Source organism: Macaca thibetana, chromosome 1 (genome assembly GCF_024542745.1).
Source record: "Macaca thibetana thibetana isolate TM-01 chromosome 1, ASM2454274v1, whole genome shotgun sequence".
Classification (NCBI taxonomy): Eukaryota; Metazoa; Chordata; class Mammalia; order Primates; family Cercopithecidae; genus Macaca; species Macaca thibetana.
The window spans coordinates 31,630,826-31,657,962 of record NC_065578.1 but is presented as its reverse complement, the minus strand read 5'-3'; the positions used below and the strand labels follow the sequence as shown (position 1 = coordinate 31,657,962).

General features: G+C 44.0%; 2 protein-coding genes and 1 long non-coding RNA gene across 9 annotated transcripts in view; 2 read left to right on the top strand and 1 right to left on the bottom strand.

Moving 5' to 3' along the window:
* Window positions 1-27,137, bottom strand: part of RBBP4 (RB binding protein 4, chromatin remodeling factor) — a 418,599-nt gene that overhangs the window by 3,616 nt on the left and 387,846 nt on the right. Inside the window, exons 2-12 of one of the 2 annotated variants that reach the window (XM_050795703.1) lie at window positions 25,987-26,047; window positions 25,250-25,397; window positions 19,254-19,399; window positions 9,443-9,616; window positions 8,985-9,100; window positions 8,707-8,867; window positions 8,478-8,604; window positions 8,273-8,350; window positions 5,698-5,774; window positions 5,525-5,582; window positions 5,323-5,433 (exon numbers count right to left, since the gene is read on the bottom strand). In XM_050795703.1, the coding sequence (XP_050651660.1) occupies window positions 5,323-5,433; window positions 5,525-5,582; window positions 5,698-5,774; window positions 8,273-8,350; window positions 8,478-8,604; window positions 8,707-8,867; window positions 8,985-9,100; window positions 9,443-9,616; window positions 19,254-19,399; window positions 25,250-25,397; window positions 25,987-26,002 (1,212 nt within the window). In that variant the 5' untranslated portion in view covers window positions 26,003-26,047. Of the gene's footprint in view, window positions 1-5,322; window positions 5,434-5,524; window positions 5,583-5,697; window positions 5,775-8,272; window positions 8,351-8,477; window positions 8,605-8,706; window positions 8,868-8,984; window positions 9,101-9,442; window positions 9,617-19,253; window positions 19,400-25,249; window positions 25,398-25,986; window positions 26,259-27,137 lie in introns of those variants that run through there. The other variant, XM_050795694.1, reaches the window with a different exon arrangement.
* Window positions 1-27,137, top strand: part of LOC126958546 (uncharacterized) — a 100,444-nt gene that overhangs the window by 2,623 nt on the left and 70,684 nt on the right. The gene's annotated exons all lie outside the window — the stretch shown is intronic.
* ZBTB8OS (zinc finger and BTB domain containing 8 opposite strand) overlaps window positions 26,376-27,137 on the top strand; it is a 47,616-nt gene continuing 46,854 nt past the window's right edge. For all 6 annotated transcript variants that reach the window (XM_050796227.1, XM_050796240.1, XM_050796233.1 and 3 more), the window contains exon 1: window positions 26,376-26,876. In XM_050796227.1, the coding sequence (XP_050652184.1) occupies window positions 26,744-26,876 (133 nt within the window). In that variant the 5' untranslated portion in view covers window positions 26,376-26,743. The remainder of the gene's footprint in view (window positions 26,877-27,137) is intronic.

Sequence of the window (27,137 nt, the reverse complement as noted above, 5' to 3'; positions counted from 1 at the left end):
GGAACCACTTTCACAGGAGCAAAATTTACTCTTAGCACCTACTATGCACAAATCACTATGATAGGTACTGCAGAGGATGGGACAGTCTTACCTTCAAAGAACTTGTGATCTGACCCCAGTGAAAAAAAATACATACAATTGTGTGATCCTTTCTGATGTCACTTCTAATGGCAAATGTGGGGTGCCTTTTCTCATGACACCAACTGAGTGTACGACTCAATCCTATTCTGACACTACCTGAAGTTAGCTTTGGGAGACCGTCCTTACCTCAGGAGTCAGTTTCAAGTCGTTGGTCCCAGGCTACCTGCACACTTCTATCCCACTTGACTACAAATTTTAGGGTTCCCACTACTGCCTCCTCAGGTCTGATAATTTGATGCAATGACTCACAGAACCAAAGAAAGCTTTTTACTATTACTGTTTTGTTTTGTTTTTTTTAAATAAAAGATGCAGCTGAGGAACCACATGGAAGAGATGCATAGGGCAAGGTGGGGAGGGGTTGCAGTTTCCATGAAGTCTCTGGGCATGCTACCCTCCCAGTCTGTCAATGAGTTGTTCATCAACCAGGAAGCACATCAAATTAAGAGTTTTACAGAGTTCAATCTCTAGCCCTGCGACCCCAAGGCTGGTGAGTGGGCTGACAAGTTTTAACCCTCAAATCAAGTAACTGGCCTTTCTGACTAAAGTCACTATGAGGCTATCTAGCAGCCCCACTAAAGTCACCTCACAGTAGAACAAACTCAGGTGTGGTCCAAAGTGGATCACCAGGAATGACAAAGATACTTCTAGCACTCTGCAAACTCCAAGTGTTTTTGGGGAGCTCTGTGCCAAGAACTGGGACAAAGACCAATACTTACTTACTCTATTACAATGCTAAAATCACCAAATAAAGTAACAACCTGGAATGGAGGTGATGGCTTTGCAGGGATCTAGTTTAATCTTGAGCTCTTCAGTTTTTGTTTTTTTTTTTTTTTGAGACAGGGTCTTGCTCTGTCACCCAGGCTGGAGTGCAGCGGTGCCATCTTAGCTCATAGCAATCTCTGCCTTCTGGGATCATGCCATCCTCCCACTTCAGCCTCCCAAGGAGCTGGGACTACAGGTACATGTCACCATGCCCACTTATTAAGTTTTTGCATTGATATTGAAGGCATTTATTAAAAAGAGTGAGGTGAATTTTCTGTTCTCAAGTTACGTATCTTTTTCGTAAAAGAATTACAATACAGAAAGGTATAAAGAAACCAAGAACAAGGTACCAACCACATTTTAGCAAACACCTTTTTTTTTGAGACGGAGTTTTGCTCTTGTTGCCCAAGTTGGAGTGCTATGGGGCCATCTGGGCTCACCGAAACCTCTGCCTCCTGGGTTCAAGCAAGTCTCCTGCCTCAGCCTCCCAAGTAGCTGGGATTACAGGCGCCCATCACCATGCCTGGCTAATTTTTGTATTTATTTATTTATTATTTTTTTTTTTTTTGAGACGGAGTCTCACGCTGTTGCCCAGGCTGGAGTGCAGTGGCGCGATCTCGGCTCACTGCAAGCTCCGCCTCCCGGGTTCCCGCCATTCTCCTGCCTCAGCCTCCTGAGTAGCTGGGACTACAGGCGCCCGCCACCGCGCCCGGCTAATTTTTTGTATTTTTAGTAGAGACGGGGTTTCACTGTGGTCTCGATCTCCTGACCTTGTGATCCGCCCGCCTCGGCCTCCCAAAGTGCTGGGATTACAGGCTTGAGCCACCGCGCCCGGCCTGTATTTATTTTTTAGTAGAGACAGGGTTTCACTATGTTGGCCAGGCTGGTCTCGAACTCCTGACCTCAGGTGATCTGCCCACCTCGGCCTCCCAAAGTGTTGGTATTACAGGCATGAGCCACCACACCTGCCAGCAATCAGCTTTCTAAATATAGACTAGATACACAAAATTTTAATATGAAGAATACCATTATGCTATTCTTCAGTCTGTTCTTCCCCTACTTAACAGCACGTCATGAATATCTTATAAGCCTAACTGTACTTTCTTTTTTTCCCTTAGAGACCGGGTCTCACTATGTCACCCAGACTGGAGTGCAGTGGTGTGATCACAGCTCACTGTAGCCTAAAACTCCTGGGCTCAAGGGATCCTTCTATCACAGCCTCCCAAAGAGCAGGGACTAAAGGCACATGCCACCATGTCTCATAGCAGCCTCCATCCCCTGGATTCAAGGTATCCTCCTGCCTCGGCCTCCCAAGTAGCTGGGATCCCAGGCACGTGCCACCAAGCCTGGTTAATTTTTTTTTTCGGTAGAGACAGGGTCTCACTTTATATTGCCCAGGCTAGTCTAGAACTTCCGGGCTCAAGTGATCCTCCGTATTTGCATTACAGGTGTGAGCCACTGAGCACAGCCCCTAATCATACTTCTTTTTGATAAGTAATATTTTACAAAGTATGGATGTTGTGATGGTATTTGGAGGTAAAAGAAAAAGTATGGATGTAGTACAATCTGTTAATCTGGCAGGTCACAAACTTATTTTATTTCTGTCTTCAATAGTGCTATTGCGTCAGGCGTGGTGGCTCATGCCTGTATTTCCAACACTTTGGGAGGCTGAGGCAGGTGGATCACCTGAGGTCGGGAGTTCAAGTCCAGTCTGACCAACATGGAGAAACCCAATCTCTCCTTAAAAAAAAAAAAAAAATTAGCCAGGCGTGGTAGCGCATGCCTGTAATCCCAGTTACTCAGGAGGCTGAGGCAGGAGAATCGCTTGAACCCAGGAAGCAGAGGTTGCAGTGAGCCAAGATCGCACCATTGCACTCCAGGCTGGATAACAACAAAACTGGCCGGGCGTGGTGGCTCAAGCCTGTAATCCCAGCACTTTGGGAGGCCGAGACAGGTGGATCACGAGGTCAGGAGATCGAGACTATCCTGGCTAACACGGTGAAACCCTGTCTCTTCTAAAAATACAAAAAAAAAAAAAACCAAAAAAACCAAAAAAAACCAACAAACTAGCCGGGCGAGGTGGCGGGTGCCTGTAGTCCCAGCTACTCGGGAGGCTGAGGCAGGAGAATGGCGTAAACCCGGGAGGCAGAGCTTGCAGTGAGCTGAGATCCGGCCACTGCACTCCAGCCCGGGCGACAGAGCGAGACTCTGTCTCAAAACAACAACAACAACAACAACAACAAAACTGTCTCAAAAATAAAAAGGCTGGACACAGTGACTCATGCCTGTAATCGAGTACTTTGGGAGGCCAAAGAGGGTGGATCATGAGGTCAGAAGTTCAAGACCACCCTGACCAACATGGTGAAACCCCAACTCTACTAAATACAAAAAATTAGCCAGGCATAGTGGTGCACACCTGTAATACCAGCTACTCAGCAGGCTGAGGCAGAAGAACTGCTTGAACCCGGGAGGCAGAGGTTGCAATGAGCTGAGATCGCTCCACTGCACTCCAGCCTGGGCGAGGGAGTAAGACTCCGCTTAGGGAAAAAAAATTTTAAAAATAAAAAATAAGAAAAAATAGTGCTATTGCAGTTTAAGAAAGTACTGTTGAAAACATCCTCCCTCTCCTCATGACGAGTCAAAAACTATTCCCTGGTACTAGATCTAGTCTGAGAGACAGCAAAACTTTCTTCTGAATTCTTTTCATTTACCAGATGACCATCAAGCTACGTAATTCTTAAAAAACAAACAAACAAACAAAAAGTGGGCCAGCCTCAAGCCTGTAATCCCAGCACTCTGGGAGGTGGGCAAATCGCTTGAACTCACAAGTTCACGACCAGACCAACATGGCAAACCCCATCTGTACAAAAAAATTTAAAAAATTAACCAGGCCTGGTAATGCACACCTGTGGTCCCAGTTACTAGAGAGGCTGAGGTAGGAGGATATCTTGAGCCTGGGAATAGGAGGCTGCAGTGAGTTGTAATGGCACCACTGCACTCTGCCTGAACAACAGAGCAAGAAATTGTCTTCCACCTCCAAATTCTGGCAAACTCCATACAACATAAAATTTATCAGCTTAGCCATTTTATGTATACAGTTCAGTGGCATTAAGCACACTTACACTGTATTAACCATAACCACCATCTCCAGAATATAACTTTTTTTTTTTTAAATTGAGATGGAGTCTCGCTCTGTTGCCCAGGCTGGAGTGCAGTGGTGCGATCTCGGCTCACTGCAATCTCTGCCTTCCGGGTTCATGCCATTCTCCTGCCTCAGCCTCCTGAGTAGCTGGGACTACAGGCACCTGCCACCACACCCGGCTAGTTTTTTTTTTTTTTTTGTATTTTTAGAAGAGACAGGGTTTCACCATGTTAGCCAGGATGGTCTTGATCTCCTGACATCACGATCCACCCGCCTCAGTCTCCCAAAGTGCTGGGATTATAGGCATGAGTCACCGCGCCCGGCCGAATATAACTATTTTTTAACTATTAATGTATGAGACGCCACAGTTATTTTTATTAAATTGAAGTGCTTTGAAAATTTAAGAGGCTGGGCATGGTGGCTCACGCCTGTAATCTCAGCACTTTGGGAGGCCGAGGCAGGCAGATCATAAGGTCAAGAGTTCGAGACCAACCTGGCTACCACAGTGAAACCCTGTCTCTACTGAAAATAAAAAAATTAGCTGGGCATGGTGGTGCACATCTGTAGTCCCAGCTACTCAGAAGGCTGAGGCAGGAGAAACGCTTGAAACTGGGAGATGGAAGTTACAGTGAGCTGAGACTGCACCACTGCACTCCAGCCTGGGTGGAAAAGTGAAAGAACATCTCAAAAAAAAAAAAAAAAAAAAAGAAGAAGAAGAAGAAAATACAATTTAAGGAGGGTGTTCACATTCTTTCATTCTTTGAGGTAGAGACAGGGAACATTTTTGAAATCTAGATAGGTTTCATGGAGAAACAGTATTTGATGTTGTGAGGTGATACACCTCCTTTGGGTATGTAAATTTGTACTTCTAAGATGATGAGGCGAAGACGGGAGAAACACCGCAGATAGATGGTATGAAATCTGGAAGTGAACTACAACTAGAGGTAAACAGACACGGAAAATTCTTGAGTTTTCAAGTCTGGTTAGCTGGGAAAATGTTGGAGCCATACAAAAAAAAAAAAGGAGGAGGAAAGGAGAAAGGAGAAGTGGGAGAGAGGGTCAGTTTTGTTTTGTTTAGCTGAGTTTAAAATACCAGTAGTATAACCAAAATGGTCAAGAACAGGCAGCTGAAAACGATAATGTATAGACAAGTCTTAAAATCACACCCGGGAGTAAAATGAACAGAGATAGTAGCCGTAATCATAAAATAAATAAATGTAAATTGATTCTGTGTCTTATTTATCTCACCTCCCCAAAATAAATGACCAAACCCTTACCATTTGCCACACTTGCATGATATTGTCTTCTGATACAGAACAAATCACCCAAGGTTCATTGGGATTCCAGGAGAAATCAGATATCTTGGCAGTGTGACCACCATGAATAAACTGAAAGAGGGAAGAAAACAAAGATGTGAAATGCAGATAGAGGACATTAAATTACACACTACTTCAGTACTGTCCAATGCTTTTAACATACCAACAACTCTGGTGGCCCGTCTTCTGCATCTTCCGGGGATTGTTCTTCTCCAATTTTACTAGTACAAAAGCATAATTTTAAAAGTTAAAATAGATTTACCCCTAGTGACTACCTTTGCAAAGTGTAAATAAAGGAAATAAGTACGCAGACAGAGGAATGAACACAAGAATTACCTTAAATCCCAGACATTCAGTCTGCGATCAGTACCACTGGAAGCCAAAATAGTCTCATTGTGAGGTGACCACTGAACCTACACATAGGAATGAAGAAAACAGCAAAGCCATGAATTAGAAAACAAAGGGAAAAAATTCATAAAATATTTAACAATTTAAAAATTCTGTAAACAAAAGGGAAGAGGAAGTCAAAGTATTATAGATGCTACAGTTAAAATTAAGAGCTAAAGAATTTCTTTTACAGGCAGGAGTGGTGGCTCATGTCTGTAATCCCAGCACTTTGGGAGGCGGGTGGATCACATGAGGTGAGGAGTTCGAGACCAGCCTGACCAACATGGTGAAACCCTGTCTCCACTAAAAATACAAAAATTAGCTAGGTGTGGTGGCGGGCGCCTATAATCCCAGCTACTTGGGAAGCTGAGGCAGGAGGATTGCTTGAACCCAGGAGGCAGAGGTTGTAGTGAGCCGGGATCGTGCCACTGCACTCCAGCCTGGGTGACAGAGAGTCTGTCTCAAAAAAAAAAAAAAATTTCTTGTACGATAACAACCCATTACTAGACCCAGGATATAAGCTTTTGTTCCATTCCCACACCACCCCCTTGCACGCTTTTTTTTTTGAGATGAAGTCTTGCTCTGTCACCCAGGCTGGAGTACAATGGCAGGATCTTGGTTCAATGCAACCTCCACCTCCCAGGTTCAAGTGACTCTCCCACCTCAGCCTCCCAGGTAGCTGGGATTACAGGTGCCTGCCACCACAGCCGGCAAATTTTTGTATCTGTGTAGAGATGGGGTTAGGCTGGTATCAAAAAAAGAGATGAGGCCTCACTATGTTGCTTCTAGGCTGTACTTGAACTCTTGGGCTCAAGGAACTTGCTGCCTCAACCTCCTTCGTAGCTGGAGTTGTGCACCATGTGCCCAGCATGATCTTATCTTTTGAAACATCAAATCTTGTCTATTCTTGTGGGGTGATCTCAGCTCCCAGCAATCTCTGCCTCCCACATTCAAGCAATTCTCCTGCCTCAGCCTCCTGAGTAGCTGGGATTACAGGCGCACAGTACCACGCCTGGCTAATTTTTGTATTTTTAGGAGACGAGATTTCACCATGTTGGTCAGGGTGGTCTCAAACTCCTGACATCGTGATCCACCTGCCTAGGCCTCCCAAAGTGCTGGGATTACAGGCATGAGCCATTGCACCCAGCCTACCTATTGTCTATTCTTATTGGCTAATTCTGGCCTCTACCCAAATGCAATCCAATTCTGACCTAAGAACTAAAGTACAGATGACATATACAATAACTATGTTCCTAAGTATTTACTATGAGTTCAGTGTTACACATAAGTCAGAACACCATCACAAGCAAAGCAAAGAGATAGGGTAAGGATAAAATGTTCACCAAGGCGGGCTGAAAAGTAGAAAATAAGAGACTAAGTATGTAGGAGTATGGTTCACCTAAAGCCCAGTTCAGATGCCACCTTCACACACCAGAATTAATCTTTACCACCCTCAGGTTCATAACACTTGACAAAATCTTTTATTATAGTAATTTCTAAACAAGCCCTCCCCCTCACTATAAAATTTTGGCTCGGTTGGGCGTGGTAGCTTATGCCTGTAATCCCAGCACTTTGGGAGGCCAAGGCAGGTGGATCATGGAGACCAGACTGGCCAACATGGTGAAACCCCATCTCTACTAAAAACACAAAAAATTAGCTGGGCATGGTGGCGGGCACCTGAAATTCCAGCTACCCGGGAGGCTGAGGCAGGAGAATCACTTGAACCTGGGAGGTGAAGGTTGCAGTGAGCCGAGATTGCACCACTACACTCCAGCCTGGCCAACAAGAGCAAAACTCCGTCCCCCCAGAAAAGGGGAGCTCCTTGACAGCAAAGGCTACATAATGTAATCTCTCATAGTGCCCTAGCAACAAGCTTTGAACACAGTGCAACAATTATTTCTTTTTTTAATTTTTGCAATCAGACCTTGGCGATGACCTTGAGCAGTAGGATATAAACTCCCACATGCTTAGTGTTCCAATAATGGAACACTAGGCATAAATGGTTTTAAACTGATGAGGCAGAAAATATGGAGCCAGAGGTTTAGGCTTGGATTGAAAAATCAACATATGTGGTATGCAATGAAGAATAAAGAATATATTGGAAAAAGGGAAGAGATCACTAAGTGTCAGAAAGAAGGCTGAAAAAATAATCAGGCACTAGTTTTCCTTTCTTTGCAAATTTTTATTAAAAAATAAAGAGACAGGGTTTTGCCATGTTGGCTAGGCTGGTCTCAAACTCCTGGCCTCAAGTAACCCACCCATCTCAGCCTCCTAAAGTGCTGGGATTACAGGTATGAATCATCACACCTGGCCTGTTTTCTTAATATCTGATGAATGTAGGTGGTCAATAACCAGTTTGAGAAAGTACAGAGATAACAAAGAAATAACAATTCCCACAGAAAGTAGCATAGGAATATAGATTTCTATTTTTAGCAACAGCATAAAGCACATGTGTGCCCACTCATACATCCAGGTTTTTCTTAGAAATAACAAAAACAAAATTAGTAGCACTGGTTTCTCTTACCTGGAATATTTCATCCTTATGTGACTCAAAGGAATGCAACTTAAGTTTCAGATTTCTCAGATCCCACAAGGCAACAGTCTAGGTACAAAAACAAGAGTAATTCATTTTTTAAGATAAGAAAAAAAAATACTGTAAGTAAAATTTCTGCAATTCAAAAAAAGCTAGAGAAATTAAATTGTTTTCTATTAAAATAAATGAAACTGACCTTGTCAGCTGATCCTGTGGCAAGAATGAACTCACTATAAGGATTGAAAGAAAGGCAGTTCACTTCAGCAGTGTGAGCGTCGACTGAGTGGCTTGGTTTGGAAGTATTGTTTGAACGAGTATCCCAACTTCGGTGGAAAAAAAAAAGAGGAAAAAAACCCTTGAAATGGTAACTAAACATAAAACTTAGACAAGATATTAAGTAAAAACCCTGAATGGATTCTACTCACATCATAAGTTTCTGATCATCAGCAACTGACCCAAACAGAGACTCATGGAGCAGATGCCAGGAAACATCTTCTACTACTGCAGTATGCCCTGTAAAGATGGTCTTTGCATCCACCACTTTTCCCTCCTTTGGAACGGCACTGATGTCCCACAGGCAGATGGTCTTAAATGTAAAATTAACCATTATATAAAAGGAAGATTCTCACCTCCCCACACACCCCAAAAAAGAAACCAACTGGTAACTAGCCCAGATTTGCTTCAAAATGGGAAGGATACGCACGTGGTCATCTGAAGCACTAAGTAAGTGCCCACTGAGATTTGGGTTCCAAGAAAGCCCATAGCCTTCCTTTTGATGTCCACGGAGACGCAAGTCTGGGTTGCACTCTCCAGAAGGATCTGCAAAGTGACAGACACATCAAGACTACCCAGTCCACTGGTTCTCTGGGCCTACTGAGCATAATGGAATTTTAATCAAGATGTCTAAAAGCTCTTAACATTTATCAGTGATATAGGAACCATTATGACCAAACAGATAATGCTTAAACAGCACCAGTATTTTGTTCTATGTAAAAAGGCATTATTTTTTCATGTAGGCAAAATGAAGAAAAACATACACACATCAATACAAATCACAAGATGTTAAAATTACACAGAGTAACATGCAATTAAACTCAGAGTGAGTGGAACCATGTGTTCCCATAGTGACTCATTTGTATTTGAATACAAAGGGGCACGTACCTGGTTTAGAAGGATGTTTTGTATAGTCAAAGACAAGAACATCACTGGAAGGAGTCTTTGTTGCGATGATACAAGGGTTCTGGGGCATATAACGGGCCCTGTTTACTTCTCCTTCATGGTTGATCTTGATTTCTATTTCAATTTTTCCACTAACTGAACCAAAACCTCCAAATTCTGTAAATAAATTAATTGCAAATGAGAACAAAACAAGAGCTACTCTAGGGTACCCGGAGTATAAAAACACAGGCAAGGATTTTTTTTCCTTAGGAACAAACTGGCATAATACTAGATATTATCTATACATTTGCTAGCACTATAAAGTGCTTTCCTACCCCTGTGATTCCAGGTAGTTAAATACCTAATAAGAAATACAGTCAGCCCTCCATATCAGTGGGTTCTTCATCCATGAATTCAACTAATCATTAAGTGAAAATATTCAGAAAAACAATGCATGTATTGAACACGTACAGATTTCCCCCTCATCATTATTCCCTGAACAATACAGCCTATTTATATAACATTTACATTGTATTCGGTATTATAGGTAATCTAGAGACACTTTAAAGTATATGAGAAGATCTGCATAGGTTATGTGCAAACATTATGCCATGCTGTATCAGAAACTTCAGCATCTGTGAATTTTGGTATCTGAAGGTGGTCTTGGAAACAATTCCCCACGGATTCTGAGAGATGGCTGTATTATATTACTGTCTGAAATTAAGGAAAACTAGAATTCTACTGATGTAGGGTCCAGCCCTACAGGGCTTAGCAGGTATTCTCCCCGTGTGCGGAGACGAGAGATTGTAAGAAATAAAGACACAAGACAAGAGATAAAGAGAAAACAGTTGGGCCTGGAGAACCACTACCACCAAGACCTGGAGATCGGTAGTGGCCCCGAATGGCTAAGTGCGCTGATAATTTATTGCATACAAGACAAGGGGGCAGGGTAAGGAGGGTGAGTCGTCCAAGTGATTGATAAGGTCAAGCAAGTCACGTTATCACGAGACAGGGGACCCTTCACTTTTAGGTAGCTGAATCTGAGGGAAGGCAGCATACCTCACCGTTTCCTTCTATGCACTTATCAGAAAGATCAGACTTTAAGACTTTCACTATTTCTTCTACTGCTTTTTTCTAAGAACCTCAAAGAGGAATCAGGAGTAAGGGAGGAACATGAAAGTGGACAAGGAGCGTGACCACCGAAGCATAGCACCACAGGGAGGGGTTTAGGCCTCTGGATGACTGCAGGCAGGCCTGGATAATATCCAGCCTCCCACAAGAAGCTGGTGGAGCAGAGTGTTCCCTGACTCCTCCGAGGAAAGGGAGGCTCCCTTTCATGGTCTGCTAAGTAATGGGTGCCTTCCTAGGCACTGGCGTTACCACTTGACCAAGGAGCCCTCAAGCGGCCCTTATGTGGGCCTGACAGAGGGCTCACCTCTTGCCTTCTAGCTCACTTCTCAAAATGTCCCTTCAGCACCTGACCCTATACTCAACAGTTATTCCTTGGTTATATTAGTAATACAACAAGGAGTAATATTAAAAGTTGATGATTAATAATGATTATACCAATGACTGATAATGTCCAAGATCATCTCTATATCTACTTTGTATTATAACTATTCTTTATTTTAACTATTTTCTTTATTATACTGAAACAGTTTGTGCCTTCAGTCACTTGTCTCGGCACCTGGGTTATCCTTTGCCCACATACTTCAAAAACAGATCTTAATAAAGTTTTCAAATTTCAAAGTACAAATAAGTATGCCGAATAAATAAAACCAATGCTACTACTATAATGAATATTAAGTACACAGTGTGCTAAACACTAAAGTGCTCTTCTTGCATCGCTTGTCTGAAGCTCTAGTTTGGGATGAATGTTCTGAAATACCATCATGCCGTTTATCTTCTCCTTACAGTGTTTCTTTTATTTCAGTGAGGAAAAACAGAGCCACAGCAGCCAGTTCCATTTTGCTACACCCACTTACACACGCCAACCAAAGTCCCTGGTTGAAATAAACCAGGTAGGCAACAACTAGATGAAAACATTTTTTATTCACACATGACTACTATATGCACTTAAGAGAGTTCTCTCAAGTACCATTATAATATGTATAACAATATAATGTGATTATGTAAATCTTGGCAAAGCAATATATAAACAAAGGTAGTTAATGATCAAAGAGTAATAGAAGACAGCATGATATGGTTGCAAAAGTTCCAAAGTAAGAGTCAGACCCAGGTCCCTAAGTGGCTCTGTCACTTACTTAGTTTGGTGATCCAGGGAAGGCCTTCAGTTTCTGAGCCTCAAATACCTTATCCACAAAGCAAAGAAGTTGTGAGAGTAACTTAAAAATAAATAAAAATATTCTGTCAATCGCATTGCTATGCAGTGCTATTCTTTTTTTTCTTTTTTAAGACAGGGTCTTGCTCTGTCATCCAGACTGGAGTGCAGTGGCGCAATCTCGGCTCACTGCAACCTCTGCCTCCTGGGTTCAAGCGATTCTCCTGCCTCAGCCCCCCAAGTAGCTGGGACTGCCGCCATGTGCCACCACGCCCAGGTAATTTTTATATTTTTAGTAGAGATGGGGTTTCATCACGGTGGCCAAACTGGTCTTAAACTCTTGACCTCAGATAATCTACCCGCTTCATTCTCCCAAAGTGCTGGGATTACATGAGAGAGCCACTGGGCCGGGCCTAGTGTTATTCTTTGAAGGACAAACATTTTTTCAGAAAGCAAAGACATACATGGGTGGTATGGCTGGCATATTAGATAACTTACAACTTCAAAATAACTTTTGAAAAGCAAACGTTTCACACAGGCTAAAAACCTAAAAATAAAAATTCAAGATAGATTCTAAAGGAGAAAAAAATCCCACATTAAACTAATTTTTCCCATAACTCCAGCCCACAAGCATCTACGATCTATGAAAAAACAAGGCATATATGGTGTGTATCTCAAGAAACTTCAGTCTAAGTACAGGCACAGCTCGTTTTATTGTGCATCACAGATATGTTTTTTCCCCAATTGAAGGTTACAGCAACCCTGCATTGAGTAAGTCTATTAGTGCCATTTTCCCAACATGTGTTCAGTTGGTGCCTCTGGGTCAGCATTTTTTTTTTTAGCAATGAAGTATTTCCAAATTAAGGTATGTACATTGTTTTTTAGGCATAATGCTATTGCACGCTTAGGAGACTACAGTAAAATGTAAACATACAAAAAATCTGTGTGGTTTGCTTTATATATTTGCTTTACTGCAGTGATTTGGAACTGAATCCTCATCATATCTCCAATGACACCCCCCACCAAAAAAGTGGCTGGGCATAGTGGCTCACATCTGTAATCCCAGCACTTTGGGAGGCCGAGATGGGTGGATCACGAGGTCAGGAGTTCGAGACCAGCATGGCCAATATGGCAAAACCCCATCTCTACTAAAAATACAAAAATTAGCTGGGCGTGGTAGCACGTGCCTATAGTCCCAGCTGCTCTGGAGGCTAAGGCAGGAGAATCGCTTGAACTCAGGAGGCAGAGGTTGCACTGAGCCAAGATTGCGCTACTACGCTACAGTTTGGGCGACAGAGAGAAACTCTGTCTCAGAAAAAACAAACAAACAAACAAAAAAAGATAGCTGCCAGAAAAGAGGCACCAATAACAAAGGAGAAGCCACAGCTGGCACAGAGCCCATGAAGCAAGGGGTAACCACTACATAACGTTGGTTATTTCAGTATTGGGCATATATTAAACATAGGCCTCCTTCACCATAAACAAAACTACAGTAGTAAGAACTTAGTGTATTCAAAATTGAAAATTGGGCTGGCCCAATGTTACTGGGTTATCAGAACTTATTACATCAGTGTTACCAAAGTTGCATACACCCCTCAATGTTAAATTTGACAGGGTTCAGGAGATCAAGACTATCCTGGCTAACACAGTGAAACCCCATCTCTACTAAAAATACAAAAACAATTAGCTGGGCATGGTGGCAGGCACCTGTAGTCCCAGCTATTCAGGAGGCTGAGGCAGAATGGCGTGAACCCGGGAGGTGGAGCTTGCAGTAAGCCGAGATCGCGCCACTGCACTCCAGCCTGAGCGACAGAGCTAGACTCCGTTTCAAAAAAAAAAAAAAAAAAAGGTAAATAAAAAATAAAAAATTGACAGGATTAGAAAAAGAAATGTAAATTGCATTTAAAAAACATTTCAGGGGCTGACTGCGGTGGCACATGACTATAATCCTAACTGCTTGGGAGGCTGAGAATGCAGTAAGCTGTGATCACACCACTGCATTCCAGCCTGGGCAACAGAGTGAGACCTCTGTCTGAAAAAATACACATATAGTAATATAAATAAATAGGTGTTGAAACTGGTATGTGAAAAGGCCAATCTGAAGTAGAAAAGAAAGGCTGAGGTATCAACTTGCCTTCCTATTTTGCTGGCTTCTCTCCATATAAATAATATTAAAACAAACATGAGGTATAACATGATATAGTAAAGGTACATAAGTTGTTGTAATTTGATGAATTTTTACATATGTACGCACCAGGTCAAAATATAAAACATTCCCATCCCAGAAGGTACGAACGGTGTCTTCCCAGTCAATACTATATCCTCAAACAAGGTAACTACCATATGAATTTTACCATTGAGCCACTTTTTGAGCCCATGAACCTTACAACTAAGAATACCAGCTTCAGTAAAATATATAATAATTTATTATAAACTTGGACTAAAGACCAGAGACATCACTTACTTATTTTTATTTTTTCTGAGAAGGAGTCTTGCTCATTAACCAGGCTGGAGTGCAGTAGTAGCGCAATCTCGGCTCACTGCAACCTCTGCCTCCCGGGTTCAAGCCATTCTACTGCCTCAGCCTTCCAAGTAGCTGGGACTACAGGCACGTACCACCACGTCCAGCTAATTTTTTGTATTTTTAGTAGAGATGGGGTTTTACCATGTTGGCCAGGCTTGTCTTGAACTCCTGACCTCGTGATCCACATGCCTCAGCCTCCCAAAGTGCTGGAATTACAGATGCCAGCCACTGCGCCTGGGCGAGATACCAGTTTCTTAAAAAACAAAACTAGGCTGGGGCATGGTGGCTCACGCCTATAATCCCAGCACTCTGGGAGGCTGACGCGGGTGGATCATGAGGTCAGGAGTTTGACACCAACCTGGCCAATATAGTGAAACCCCATCCCTACAAAAAATATAAAATAAGCCGGGCACGGTGGTGCACGCCTGTAATCCCAGCTACTCAGGAGGATGAGGCAGGAGAATCGCTTGAACCCAGGGGGCAGAGGTTGCCGTGAGCCAAGATCGCCACACTGCACTCCAGCCTGGGCGACAGAGCGAGACTGTCTCAAAAAAAAAAAGAAAGAAAGAAAGAAAGAAAGATAAAAAGTGGGCAAAGGACATGAACAGACACTTCTCAAAAGAAGACATATAAGTGGACAATGAATGTGGAAAAAAGGATCAACATCACCATTTATCAGAGAAATGCAAATCAAAACAGATAGATGCCTCTCACACCAGTCAGAATGGCTATTAAAAAGTCAAAAAATAACATGGTGAGGCTGCAGAGAAAAGGGAACACTTAGACACTACTGGTGGGAATGCAAATTAGTTCAGCAACTGTGAAAAGCAGTCTGTGGAGATTTCTCAAAGAACTAAAAATAGGGCCAGGCATGGTGGCTCACGCCTATAATCCCAGCACTTTGGGAGGCTGACGCAGGTGGACCACCTGAGGTTGGGAGTTTGAGACCAGCCTGACCAATATGGAGAAACCCCGTCTCTACTAAAAATACAAAATTAGCCGGGTGTGGTGGGGCATGCCTGTAATCCCAGATACTCGGGGAGCTGAGGCAGAAGAACTGCTTGAACTTCGGAGGCGGAGACTGAAGTGAGCCGAGATCACGCCACTTACTTTACTCCAGCAACAAGAGTGAAACTCCGTCTCAAAAACAAAAAAAACACAAAAAAACCACAAAGAACTAAAAATAGAACTACCATTCAACCCAGCAATCCCATTACTGGGTATATATACCCAAAAGAAAAGCAATCGTTCTACCAAAAAGACACGTGCACTTGTTATGTTCACTGTAGCATTATACACAATAGCAAAGATATGGAATCAACCCAAGTGTCCATCAATGGTTGACTGAATACAAAAAATTTTTTTGGCTTAGTGGCTCAGGCCTATAAGCCCAGAACTTCGGGAGGCCAAAGTGGGTGAACTGCATGAGCCCAGGAGTTTTCAGACTAGCCTGGGCAATGTGGTGAGACCCACTCCTCCACAAAAAATATAATGGAAATCGGCTGGGCATGGTGGCACATGCCTGCAATCCCAGCTACTCAGGATGCTGAGGCAGGAGGATTGCTTGAGCCCAGGAAGCAGAGGCTGCAGTGAGCCGAGACTGTGCGACTGCACTCCAGCCTGGGTGACGAAGCAAGACTCCGCCTCAAAATAACAAAAAACTCAATCATTTAGGAAAAAAAGGCTGGATTCTGATTCCATACCAAATACCAGAACAATAAGTTTTAATGGCCCAAACATAAAAGTCCCAGAAGACAACAATAGATGAATACATACTTTATGAAATCACTGAATGGGGAGGTCTGAGGTGGAAAGATTGAGGCCAGAGTTCAAGATCAACATGAGCAACATAGTGACACGCCATTTCTTAAAAAAAAATTAAATTATCTGGATGTAGTGGCGGGTGCCTGTAATTCCAGCTACTTGGGAGGCTGAGGCAGGAGAATAGCTTGAACCCGGGTGGCGGTGGTCACAGTGAGCAGAGATTGCGCCACTGTACTACAGCCTGGGCGGCAGAGCCAGACTCCGTCTCAAAAAAAAAAATAATAAAATAAAAATAAAAATAAATAAATAAATCCAGGTATGGTGGTGTACGTCTATAGCCAGAGCTACTTGGGAGGCATAGATGGGAGGATCATTTGAGCCCATAAGGAGGCTGCAGTCAGCTAAGATCATGCCAGCGCACTCCAGCCTGGATGACAGAGCAAGGCCCCATTAAAAAAGCAACTTACAGCTTCTAATCAATAACAGGACTAAAGATTTTAAGTTAAACTAGAAAATGATCTGCACCTATTTATTGGGTGGAGAGAGTGTAATTTACCTTATATGAAGAGATACTCAAAAGGAAATATGGGCAAAAGACATAAATAAGCAGCTCAAGGGAAATATGAAGTAAGCTCAACATCACAAATAAAAAAAGCAATGTAAACTGAGAATGAGTTCTATTGAGTCCAGTGTTGGCAAGGGCATGGAGAAACAGACATAAATACGGCTGGGCGCGGTGGCTCAAGCCTGTAATCCCAGCACTTTGGGAGGCCGAGACGGGCGGATCACGAGGTCAGGAGATCGAGACCATCCTGGCTATGACGGTGAAACCCCGTCTCTACTAAAAAAATACAAAAAACTAGCCGGGTGAGGTGGTGGGCGCCTGTAGTCCTAGCTACTCCGGAGGCTGAGGCAGGAGAATGGCGTAAACCCGGGAGGTGGAGCTTGCAGTGAGCTGAGATCCGGCCACTGCACTCCAGCCTGGGCGACAGAGCAAGACTCCGTCTCAAAAAAAAAAAAAACAAAAAAACCCAAAAAAACAGACATAAATACATACGCTGTTGTGGGACTTCAAATCTTTTTTCGGAGTGCAACTTAGCAGTATCAATTATATTAAAAAATGGTCCTGCCCTTTGATACAACATTCTACTTAGAGAGTATTTCTATAGCAAAACTATGCTTTTAAAGTCAAAAAATTAGAAACCATCTAAATGTCAATCAATAAAGAATCATTATGGTCTACTATATAGCCATCAAAAGGAGGTAGGTGACCTTATATTATATATAATTGCTTATATTAGGCCACAAGAGCAAATTCTGAACCTATATTGCATATTCTATACTTGGCATACAAAACTACTCAACATATTTGTTTAATGAGTGATCCAATACACAGGATAAATCCTTTAGAAAACAATACATCACAATACATCAAGTGATATCCAGGGGAAAAGTTTTTGTTTTGTTTTTTGAGATGGAGTTTCCCCTTTTTTTTTGCCCAGGCTGGAGTGCAATAGTGAGATCTTGGCTCACTGCTATCTCTGCCTCCTGAGTTCAAGTGATGCCATCTTGCCTCAGCCTCCTGAGTAGCTGGGTTCTTACAGGTGCATACCACCACGCGTGGCTAATTTTTTATTTTTAGTAGAGACAGGGTTTCACTATGTTGGGCCAGGCTGGTCTCGAAGTTCTGACCTCAAGTGATCCACCGGTCTCAGCCTTCCAAAGTGCTGGGATTACAGGCGTGAGTCACTGCACCTGGCTGGGGAAAGGTTTATTATATGGGAGAAGGGGTGTGTTTTTTACATTATGTGTAAAATTATATATACAATTATATATATATAACAAAATTATAAAATATATAAATCATATGTATATTTTATCAAATTATATAATTATATAATTTTACACACAAACACAATATATATACACACACATATATGTAGTTTTACAATTTATCACACTACCAATTAGAGTATTTGCGCCTAAGTAACAGCAAGAACAAAAGGCAGGAGGATCATTTGAGGTCAGGAGTTCAAGACCAGCCTGACCAACATGATGAAACCTTGTCTCTACTAAAAATATAAAAATTAGCCAGGGATGGCGGTGCATGCCTGTAGTCCCAGCTATTTAGGAGGCTGAGGCAGGAGACTCGCTTGAACCTGGGAGGCGGAGGTCGCAGTGAGCCAAGATCGCACCACTGCACTCCAGCCTGAGCGGCAGAGCAAGACTCCATCTCCAAAAAAAAAAAAGGGAAAGAGTAAGCATGTCATGATCAGTTACACCCTTAGGTTATGGCCTAAAAATAGGATATAATGAAACAACTCATTGGAATTTAGTTTCTATACATATAGGGAGTGCCATGATTAAGTCATTTCTACCACTTTAAACCTAGAAAGGGTAATTTAAGTTAGTGTTTCTCAACCTTTTTTTCCCACTACTGCTCCTCTAAGAAATCTTTTAAGAACTACCCCTTCCCCACCAGTCCCACGAAATTTTAGTACCATAGATATCCTATGTACTTTGTGCATATCTGTGCTTTAGACAATCAACCAGTAAGATTATTTACACCTACTCACACACACAAACCAATTTTCACCTCTTTAGGGGTAGTTATCTCCCATCTTAAGAATGTACAGCAATATGGACGGGCGCGGTGACTCAAGCCTGTAATTCCAGCACTCTGGGAGGCTGAGGTGGGTGGATCACATGAGGTCAGGAGTTCAAGAGCAGCCTGGCCAACTTGGTGAAACCCTGTCTTTACTAAAAATACAAAAACTAGCTAGGCGTGGTGGCAGGTGCCTGTAATCCCAGCTACTCAGGAGGATGAGGCAAGAGAATCGCTTGAACCTGGGAGGCAGAGGTTGCAGTGAGTGAGGACCACGCCACTACACTCCAACCTAGGCAACAGAGCGAGATTCTGAACAAAAAAATAAAAAATAAATCAAGAATGTACAGCAATAATATATAGTATATTTCTGCTTCTTTCAATTGCAGAAATCCTCCCCGCCAGCACCAGCTGAGAAAAGTTTATTGTGAAGGTACAGAACCAAGGATGTGTTAAATATTTCTTCTGATATCTACAACTCTAATATAAATATCTACCATTGCAAACTCAGGCTTTCCTCAAGCTTAAATATTGTTTCTAAAGTCACAGTTTATCAAACTGGATATAACTTTTATAATTCAAAAACATAAAAAGATTATGACCCACACATCTTTACTTCTTTCACGTTTAAGATTCCTACCTCCTTTCTCACTGTCGTAGTGTGACGCATCAAACTGAGCATCATCATTAGGGAGTTGCACACTGGCTATAACAAGATGGTTTTGTTCATCCGATGTGTGTGTCCCCAGGACAAGTCGATGAATGCTGAAATCTTTCCCTTCTGGTCTGTAACGGCAACATATGGTCACTATTCAAATTAGTAACATCAGGAGACCGTGAGGTCAACAATATACGTGTACGTAAAGGTCACTACTACACAATCAGGTTTTAAGAGAGGGGAAAAGTCATTAAGAGTCTTTTCTTCTCTCTCTCTCTTTTTTTTTTTTAATAAATAGTCTCACTCTTTCGCCCAAGCTGGAATGGAGTGGTGCGATCTTGGCTCACTTCAACCTCTGGCTCTTGGGTTCAAGTGATTCTCACACCTCAGCCTCCCTAGTAGCCGGGACTACAGGAACCCGCCACCATGCCTGGCTAATTTTTGTATTTTTAGTAGATACGGGATTTCACCATGTTGGCCAGGCTGGTCTCAAACTCCTGGCCTCAAATTTTCCACCCACCTCAGCCTCCCAACGTGCAGCATTACAGGCAAGAGCCACCGTGCCTGGCCAAGAGCCACATTTTCTACTTAATTACTCTGGAGAAAAAGTAAAACGTTTAATGGAATAAAATGGGAATTAACTACTCACTCAATACCAACAGGTTGGAGGGAAAGCAAACCATTGTTGGGTATGCTAATAATTTTGCTCACTAAAATTTTTCATTGAAAAGAAGGGGAAAGGGCGCAAAGAAATTGAAAAGAAAAAAATGAAAAAAGGGAAAGAGAAGGAAATAACATTAAGTAAACCAATTTACCAAATATTTACTAACTGCCTAATCAATGGACACATGGCTCCAAACGTAAAGTACAAAGAAGATTAAGACACAATTCCTGACCTCAAAAAACCTGCGGCTGGGCTAGGCACGGCAGCTCACGCCTGTAATCCCAGCACTTTGGGAGGCCGAAGAAGGTGGATCACCTGAGGTCAGGAGTTCCAGACCAGCCTGACCAATATGGTGAAATCCCATCTCTACTAAATACAAAATTTAGCTAGGCATGGTGGCAGGTGCCTGTAATCCCAGCTACTCAGGAGGATGAGGCAAGAGAATCGTTACTAAAATACTACTAAATTAGCTGGGTGTAGTGGCGGTGACTATAGTCCCAGCTACTAGGGAGGGTGGGACAGGAGAACTGCTTGAACCTAGGAGTTAGAGGTTGTAGCGAGCCAAGATGGCGCCACTGCACTCCAGCCTGGGCAAAAGAGCAAGACTCTGTGTCAAAAAACAAAACAAGGCCGGGCGCGGTGGCTCAAGCCTGTAATCCCAGCACTTTGGGAGGCCGAGACGGGCGGATCACGAGGTCAGGAGATCGAGACCATCCTGGCTAACACGGTGAAACCCCGTCTCTACTAAAAAATACAAAAAACTAGCCGGGCGAGGTGGCTGGCGCCTGTAGTCCCAGCTACTCTGGAGGCTGAGGCAGGAGAATAGCGTAAACCCGGGAGGCGGAGCTTGCAGTGAGCTGAGATCCGGCCACTGCACTCCAGTCTGGGCGACAGAGCGAGACTCCGTCTCAAAAAAAAAAAAAAAACAAAACAAAACAAAACAAAAAACACAATCAGCAGCTGGCTAATCCCAGCTACTCGGGAGGCTGAGGCACAAGAATTGCTTGAACCTGAAAGGTGGAGGCTGCAGTGAGCAGAGATCGTGCCACTGCACTCCAGCCTGGGTGACACAGAAAGACTGCCTCCTGTCTCAAAAAAACAAAAACAAAACAAAAACAAAAACAAACCAAAGAAAGAAATAAAGAAAAGAATGAAAAGGAAAGGAAGAAAATTAAACAACGTGCCTAAGATCACACAGCTACTAAGTAACAGAAGTATGCTGAAGTCCAAATCTGACTTCTGATATGGGAGAGCACAGTGGGAGAGAAGGCCGATTAAAATGGACTTTATTTAGTGTCCTGAATGCCGTCTTAAGGCATTCTGGACTCCATACTGGGTCAAGGGCATCCACATCATCTGGGAACTTGTTAGAAATGCAAATTCTCACATCTACTCCAGACCCATTGAATCAGCAACTCTAGAAGGTGGGGCACAACTATCTATCTCACAATACCTCCAGCTGATTACAATGCATATAAAATTTTGAGAACTCCTGGTCTAGAAGGGAAAGATCCTACACAAGCAGAATTCATTGGGGTTTATAAATTGACTGCCTATAAAATGGAGAAAGGGAAAATGTCAAACCAAAGCCAATTATGATGAAAAGAAACAGGAACAGTAGGAGAGAAAGTTGGGGTAAGGCCTTCATAGAAGGAATAATTCCATTTACAACATGTCAAACTGAGGAAGCCAGTAAGATATACCAGAGAAGACACCGGCAGGCAGAAGAAAAATCAGGAAAAGCTCCAGAGAAATTACGTCTAAAGATATCAATAGGAATTCTTCTGCACAGATGTCACAGGCAAAGCTTTGAGAGCATCTACCTTACACTGAAAAGAGGGATATGAACAGAAAATTGTAATTACCTGTATGTGGACGGTTAGACAAAGAACCAGAAAAAGAATGAAGGAGAAGACAGTGTTACGGAACTACAATTGTGGTTTTTCTTTTTTTAAAAGGGGGAAATGGATATGAATAAACACCAGAAAAAGAACACACACAAAAGTAAACACTGCATCAGGGCTGCTTGCTTGTACACAATCCTTATCTTAAAAAACAACAACAAGGCCAAGGTGGCTCATGCCTGTAATCCCAGCACTTTGGGAGGCCAAAGTGTGAGGATCACTAGAGCCCAGAAGTTATAGAACAGCCTGGGCAACATAGCAAAAAATTTTTCAAAAATTAGCTAGGTGTGGTAGCGTGTGCCTGTAGTCTCAACTATTCCAGAGGCTGAGGCAGAAGGATCCCCTGGCCCAGAAGGTCAAGGCTGCAGGGAACTGTGATTGTGCCACTGCAACCCAGTCTGCGCAACAGAGCAAGATCCTGTCTCAAAACAATTTTCGGCCAGGTGCAGTGGCTCACGCCTGTAATCACAGCACTCTGGGAGGCTGAGGCAGGTGGATCACCCGAGGTCAGGAATTTGAGACCAGCCTGGACAACATGGTGAAACCCCCTCTACTAAAAATACAAAAAATTAGCTGGGCATGGTGGCGGGTGCCTGTAATCCCAGCTACTTGGGAGACCGGGGGAGGAGAATCGCTTGAACCCGGGAGGCGGAGGTTGCAGTGATCTGAGATCATGCCACTCCACTACAGTATGGGTAACAAGAGTGAAACTCCGTCCTTCGTGTCAAAACAACAAAAAACCAATTCTCACATTATTTATATAGATTTGCTAATGCAGAAAACTAAGATGACAGCACAGATTTCAGCTTTGGGGAATTAAGTCTTTAATTCTTGCTTTCGAAACCTAGCTAGTCATTCTATTACTTGGGAAGTTTCTGAAGAGTAGTGGTTCTAGAATGTTTAGTAGGTATGGGGTGGCCAATATTTGTGATCCACTAGTCCAATAAGCACAATTTAGCATGACTATAGTAAATCTGGAATCGCCATTCAAGTACATTTCTCATTAAGTACTCTGCCACAAGGTCTTTGAGACCGGGTGGCACTCCGTAGCTCAGGCTGGAGTGCAGTAGTAGGATCACAGCTCAATGCAGCCTTGACCTCCCAAGGCTCAGGTGATCCTCCTGCCTCAGCCCCCGCCGAGGAGCTGGGACTACAGGTACACACCACCATGCCCAGATAATATGTGTAACTTTAGTAGAGACGGGATTTTCACCATGTTGCCCAGGCTAGTCTTGAACTCCTGGCCTAAAGCAATCTGCCTGCCTCAGCCTCCCAAAGTGCTGGGATTACACGAGTGAGCCACACGTGTGAGCCACCATGCCCAGCTCACAAGCTCTCAAATGGTTTGAATTACCACTGAAAACTCTTGACAGAAATGATTCCAATTATCCTGAATTCCCCCAAGCAATTCTGATGATCGACTGAATGTGGGAACTCCTGGTCATGATAAAGAAGCTTCTAGGCTGGGCATAGTGGCTCACGCCTGTAATCACAGCACTTTAGGAGGCCGAGGCGGGTGGATCACGAGGTCAGGAGATCAAGACCATCCTGGCTAACACGGTGAAACCCCATCTCTACTAAAAATACAAAAAATTAGCTGGGCATAGTGGCGGGCGCCTGTAGTCCCAGCTACTTGGGAGGTTGAGGCAGGAGAATGGCGGGAACCCGGGAGGCGGAGCTTGCAGTGAGCGGAGATCGCGGCCTGGGCAACAGAGTGAGACTGTCTCAAAAAAACAAACAAATGAGTTTTATTCCAACTATTGTTGGAGCAAAAATGTAGTAAAACTGTTTCTTGCATTGTTGGGCAGTGGTAAAAACATTTAACTGTTAAAAAAAAACCCAAAAGCTTTTAACTCCAAATTTCTAATCTTTTACTATGGTTTTGTGTAACATCACTAGGACAGATTTCTCTAGTTTTCTTTATGCCACTGTAAAGGTAGCAGCCTCATTCTTAGATTACTAGTATAATTTCTGCCAAATTTCTATTATTTGTTGAGCTGCATCATAGTCTAATAACATTTTGCAATTATCTTGACTTTTAAAGATCTGAGTTTTGAAGGAATTTACTTACTTAGCACACAATCGCTTTTGAATGTTATTCGGAAAACTCAGGTAGTTTTGTAACAGAAAATCCATTATTTCAAATGGCGCAATGGTCTTGTTAAAACTTTATGTTAGTGTCATCTAAATTTCTTCCTCTTTGTTTTCTGCATTGTCATTTCTTCCTAGAAGCCTTTCCTGATACTCCAATTGGGCAAATTTTCCTTCCTCTGATAATTTTCTGTGCCACTTTTATGCTAATTATAACTAATTTGGATCCCCTGAAATGTGGCACCTAATACAGCCCAATAAATGCAAACTAAGTATTTTATCCCCTCTATTAGAGATAAGCTGCATGTAAAAAACATGGGATTAATCTTTATAGCGCTCACTATGCCCAAACCCCTTATAAGAAAACCATTCCACTTTCAGGTGTTTTCTAGGTACCCTAATTATCTCTCTACAACTGCTGTCATCATATATAATTATAATTATTAGTTTGTATCTGCCACTTCAACTAGACAATGTGCTCCCTGAAGGCAGGTACCATGACATACTATGAGAATTCAAACTAAGTTTTGTTGAGACCAGATTCAGTGGCTCACACCTGTAATCCCAGCACTTTGGGAGGCAGAGGCGGGCGGATCACCACAGGTTAGGGGGTTGGAGACCAGCCTGTCCAACATGGTGAAATTGCGTCTCTACTTAAAATACAAAAAAATTAGCCAGGCGTGGTGGCAGATGCCTGTAATCCCAGCTATTTGGGAGGGCTGAGGCAGGAAAATCGCTGGAATCTGCGAGGCAGAGGTTGCAGTGAGCCAAGCTCGCGCCACTGCACTCCAGCCTGGGCAACAGAGTGAGACTCCGTCTCAAAAAGAAAAAAAAAAAAAAGTTTTGTTGTAAGGACTGGACTCATGGTAATACTTTTTTCTTTTATGGGGTGGGGGGCGGTAGAGACGGGGGTCTATGCTCCCAGGGCTGGTCTCCAACTCCTGGCCTCAAGTAAGCCTCCTGCCTGGGCCTCCCAAGGTGCTCGGATTGCAAGGGTGAGCCACTGCTCCTGGCCATAATAGTTTTTGAAAGTTGACAAGTTTTGTACTATTATTTGGTACAGCTATTATTATTACAGGTATTATCATCAGCTACAGCCATTCAATTCAGTATCAGAGAAAGAAAACGCCAATGTTTTCTCTTGTCAGGTAAATTACAGAATCATTTTGTTATTTTGCCTTTGTGGCCTAGAAAAAATGTCACAAAGAGGTTTTGATCACATGCCTTCTCCGGGTGACTGAAGAGCGGAAAACAGAAAATCAGTATGAGAAATCTACACTGAAGACACATCAAAATAACGTTCAGGAGAGTCATGTCACCTTGTTACATCTGGAAGCCACTGGGCAGTTAGGCTGGGCCACTCCAGAGCATGGGTCATCACCAAATCATAAAGAAAAGGGGTGTTCTTTTTCCATATTTTGTATTCCTCGTTGATCACTCGTTCTTCCACTGCGTCGTCGAACGCTGCTAAAAATTTTTAAAACAAATTAAGTTAGCAAACAAACGGAAACTGGGTAATCCTCTGCAAAGCTACCAGCATGACTCCTACAACCTCACTCTGAAATGGAGGTGATTTGTCTAAATCCCCACGGCAGAGGTACCCACACTCCTCTCCACCTTCGCGGCGCCAGAACTCCTCGGGGCATCCCCGCCAAACACTCCGTTACCCGTTCCACGCCACCGGGCCAGGCCTTCGGAGCACGCTCGCGCGCGCTGAAACTCACAAGCCCGACTAGAAGGCCCGAGCTCCGAGCCTTGTGGGTAGAAAGCGGTGTCCCGAGGCTCGGGACAGAGGCCGAGAGACCGATATCGAGGGCAGGAGGAGGAACAAACAACCGCCGGGAGCCCCACCGCCAGCTTCGCCAGCGGCGACGGACGTCGGTCCCAGGGAACCCGCGAGCCGTTAGCCCGCCCCGCGGGGAGTTCCCTCTTCACGCCTTCGGTACCGGGAACTGCACTCGGCAAACTCGGGCCTGCCCTCACTGTTAGGCCGTGTCGAGGCCGCGGCTCAGCCCCGGCACCCGCTGCCCTCCTGGGGCGGCCCCGGAACCCTCACCTTCCTTGTCGGCCATGGCGGGCAGACGAGCCGGGGGAACCCTAGGGTCGAGCGTTCCGGGAGGGGCGGGGAGGCAGCAGGCGCTCGCTCTGCGCGCGCGGCCTCTATTGTTTCCTGCGCCCCCAGCGCGAGGGCCGACTCGCGCACCTTCGCGCCAACATCAGCCAATCGGAGCGCTCCTAACGGCGGGAAGGGCGGGGAAGCCGCGCTTGCGACCTATCCAGACGCGCGGAGTAGCTTTCCGCGGGGACCGAGGCGCGCGCTCCGCCCCTCCCCCAACACCTCCCGCCGCCGACTTCTAGCGACTGCGCGCGACAGCGTTGACGGGACTGCGCCCGGCCAGGGTCACGTGAGAGAGGTTTAGTCCACACACTCCCGGGGCCCGAGGGCAGCCATTTTCTTGAAGGCTGTTAAGCTTACAACCCTTTCAGAGTACTGAGATGAAAAATATAGAATGACTTCGGGTCTAATTATCAATTTTGGGGGTGAGGCGGGGAAAAGAACCTCGCCACTCAGAGCCAGAGGGGTTTCATTCAAGGTGCCCTTCAACGTTTTCCCTTAGTCTTGAGAAGGAACTAGTAATGAAGGGAGGGCAGAAGATGGGGTTTTGGCCTTTTAAACATGTGATCCAAGCAACAGGGTCCGGACTAAAGCAGGTTAGCGGCCAACTCCGAGAACGGACTGTGGTCCTTTAGGGGTGTGTGCTCAGGGGCGGGGTCTAGAGCGGAAGTAGTAACTGCGGGCCGAAGTCCGGTGGATGAAGGGCGGAAGTAGAGTGTCTAATCCTGCAGTGATGGCGCAGGAAGAGGAAGATGTTAGAGATTACAATTTGACTGAGGAACAGAAGGCGATCAAGGCCAAGTATCCGCCAGTCAATAGGAAGTACGAGTGTGAGTAGGTGGCTTACTTCTCTCTTTAGATGTGAGCACACAGGCATCCTCTCTCCTTACCCGCAGCTTCCTGCTACTTCCTGCTTTCTCCTTTGCCCCATAGGTACTTCAAGCGTGATCCCATTTGTGCCGGGTGTTATAGTCTCATTCGTACTTGTCCTGGGGATGCTGAAGGAAAAAGCCACCTGGTTTAATAGTCGCGAAACCTGGCCTCTCTCATTTACAGTCTCTTGAACTTCTTCCACATGTGCCTAATCACAT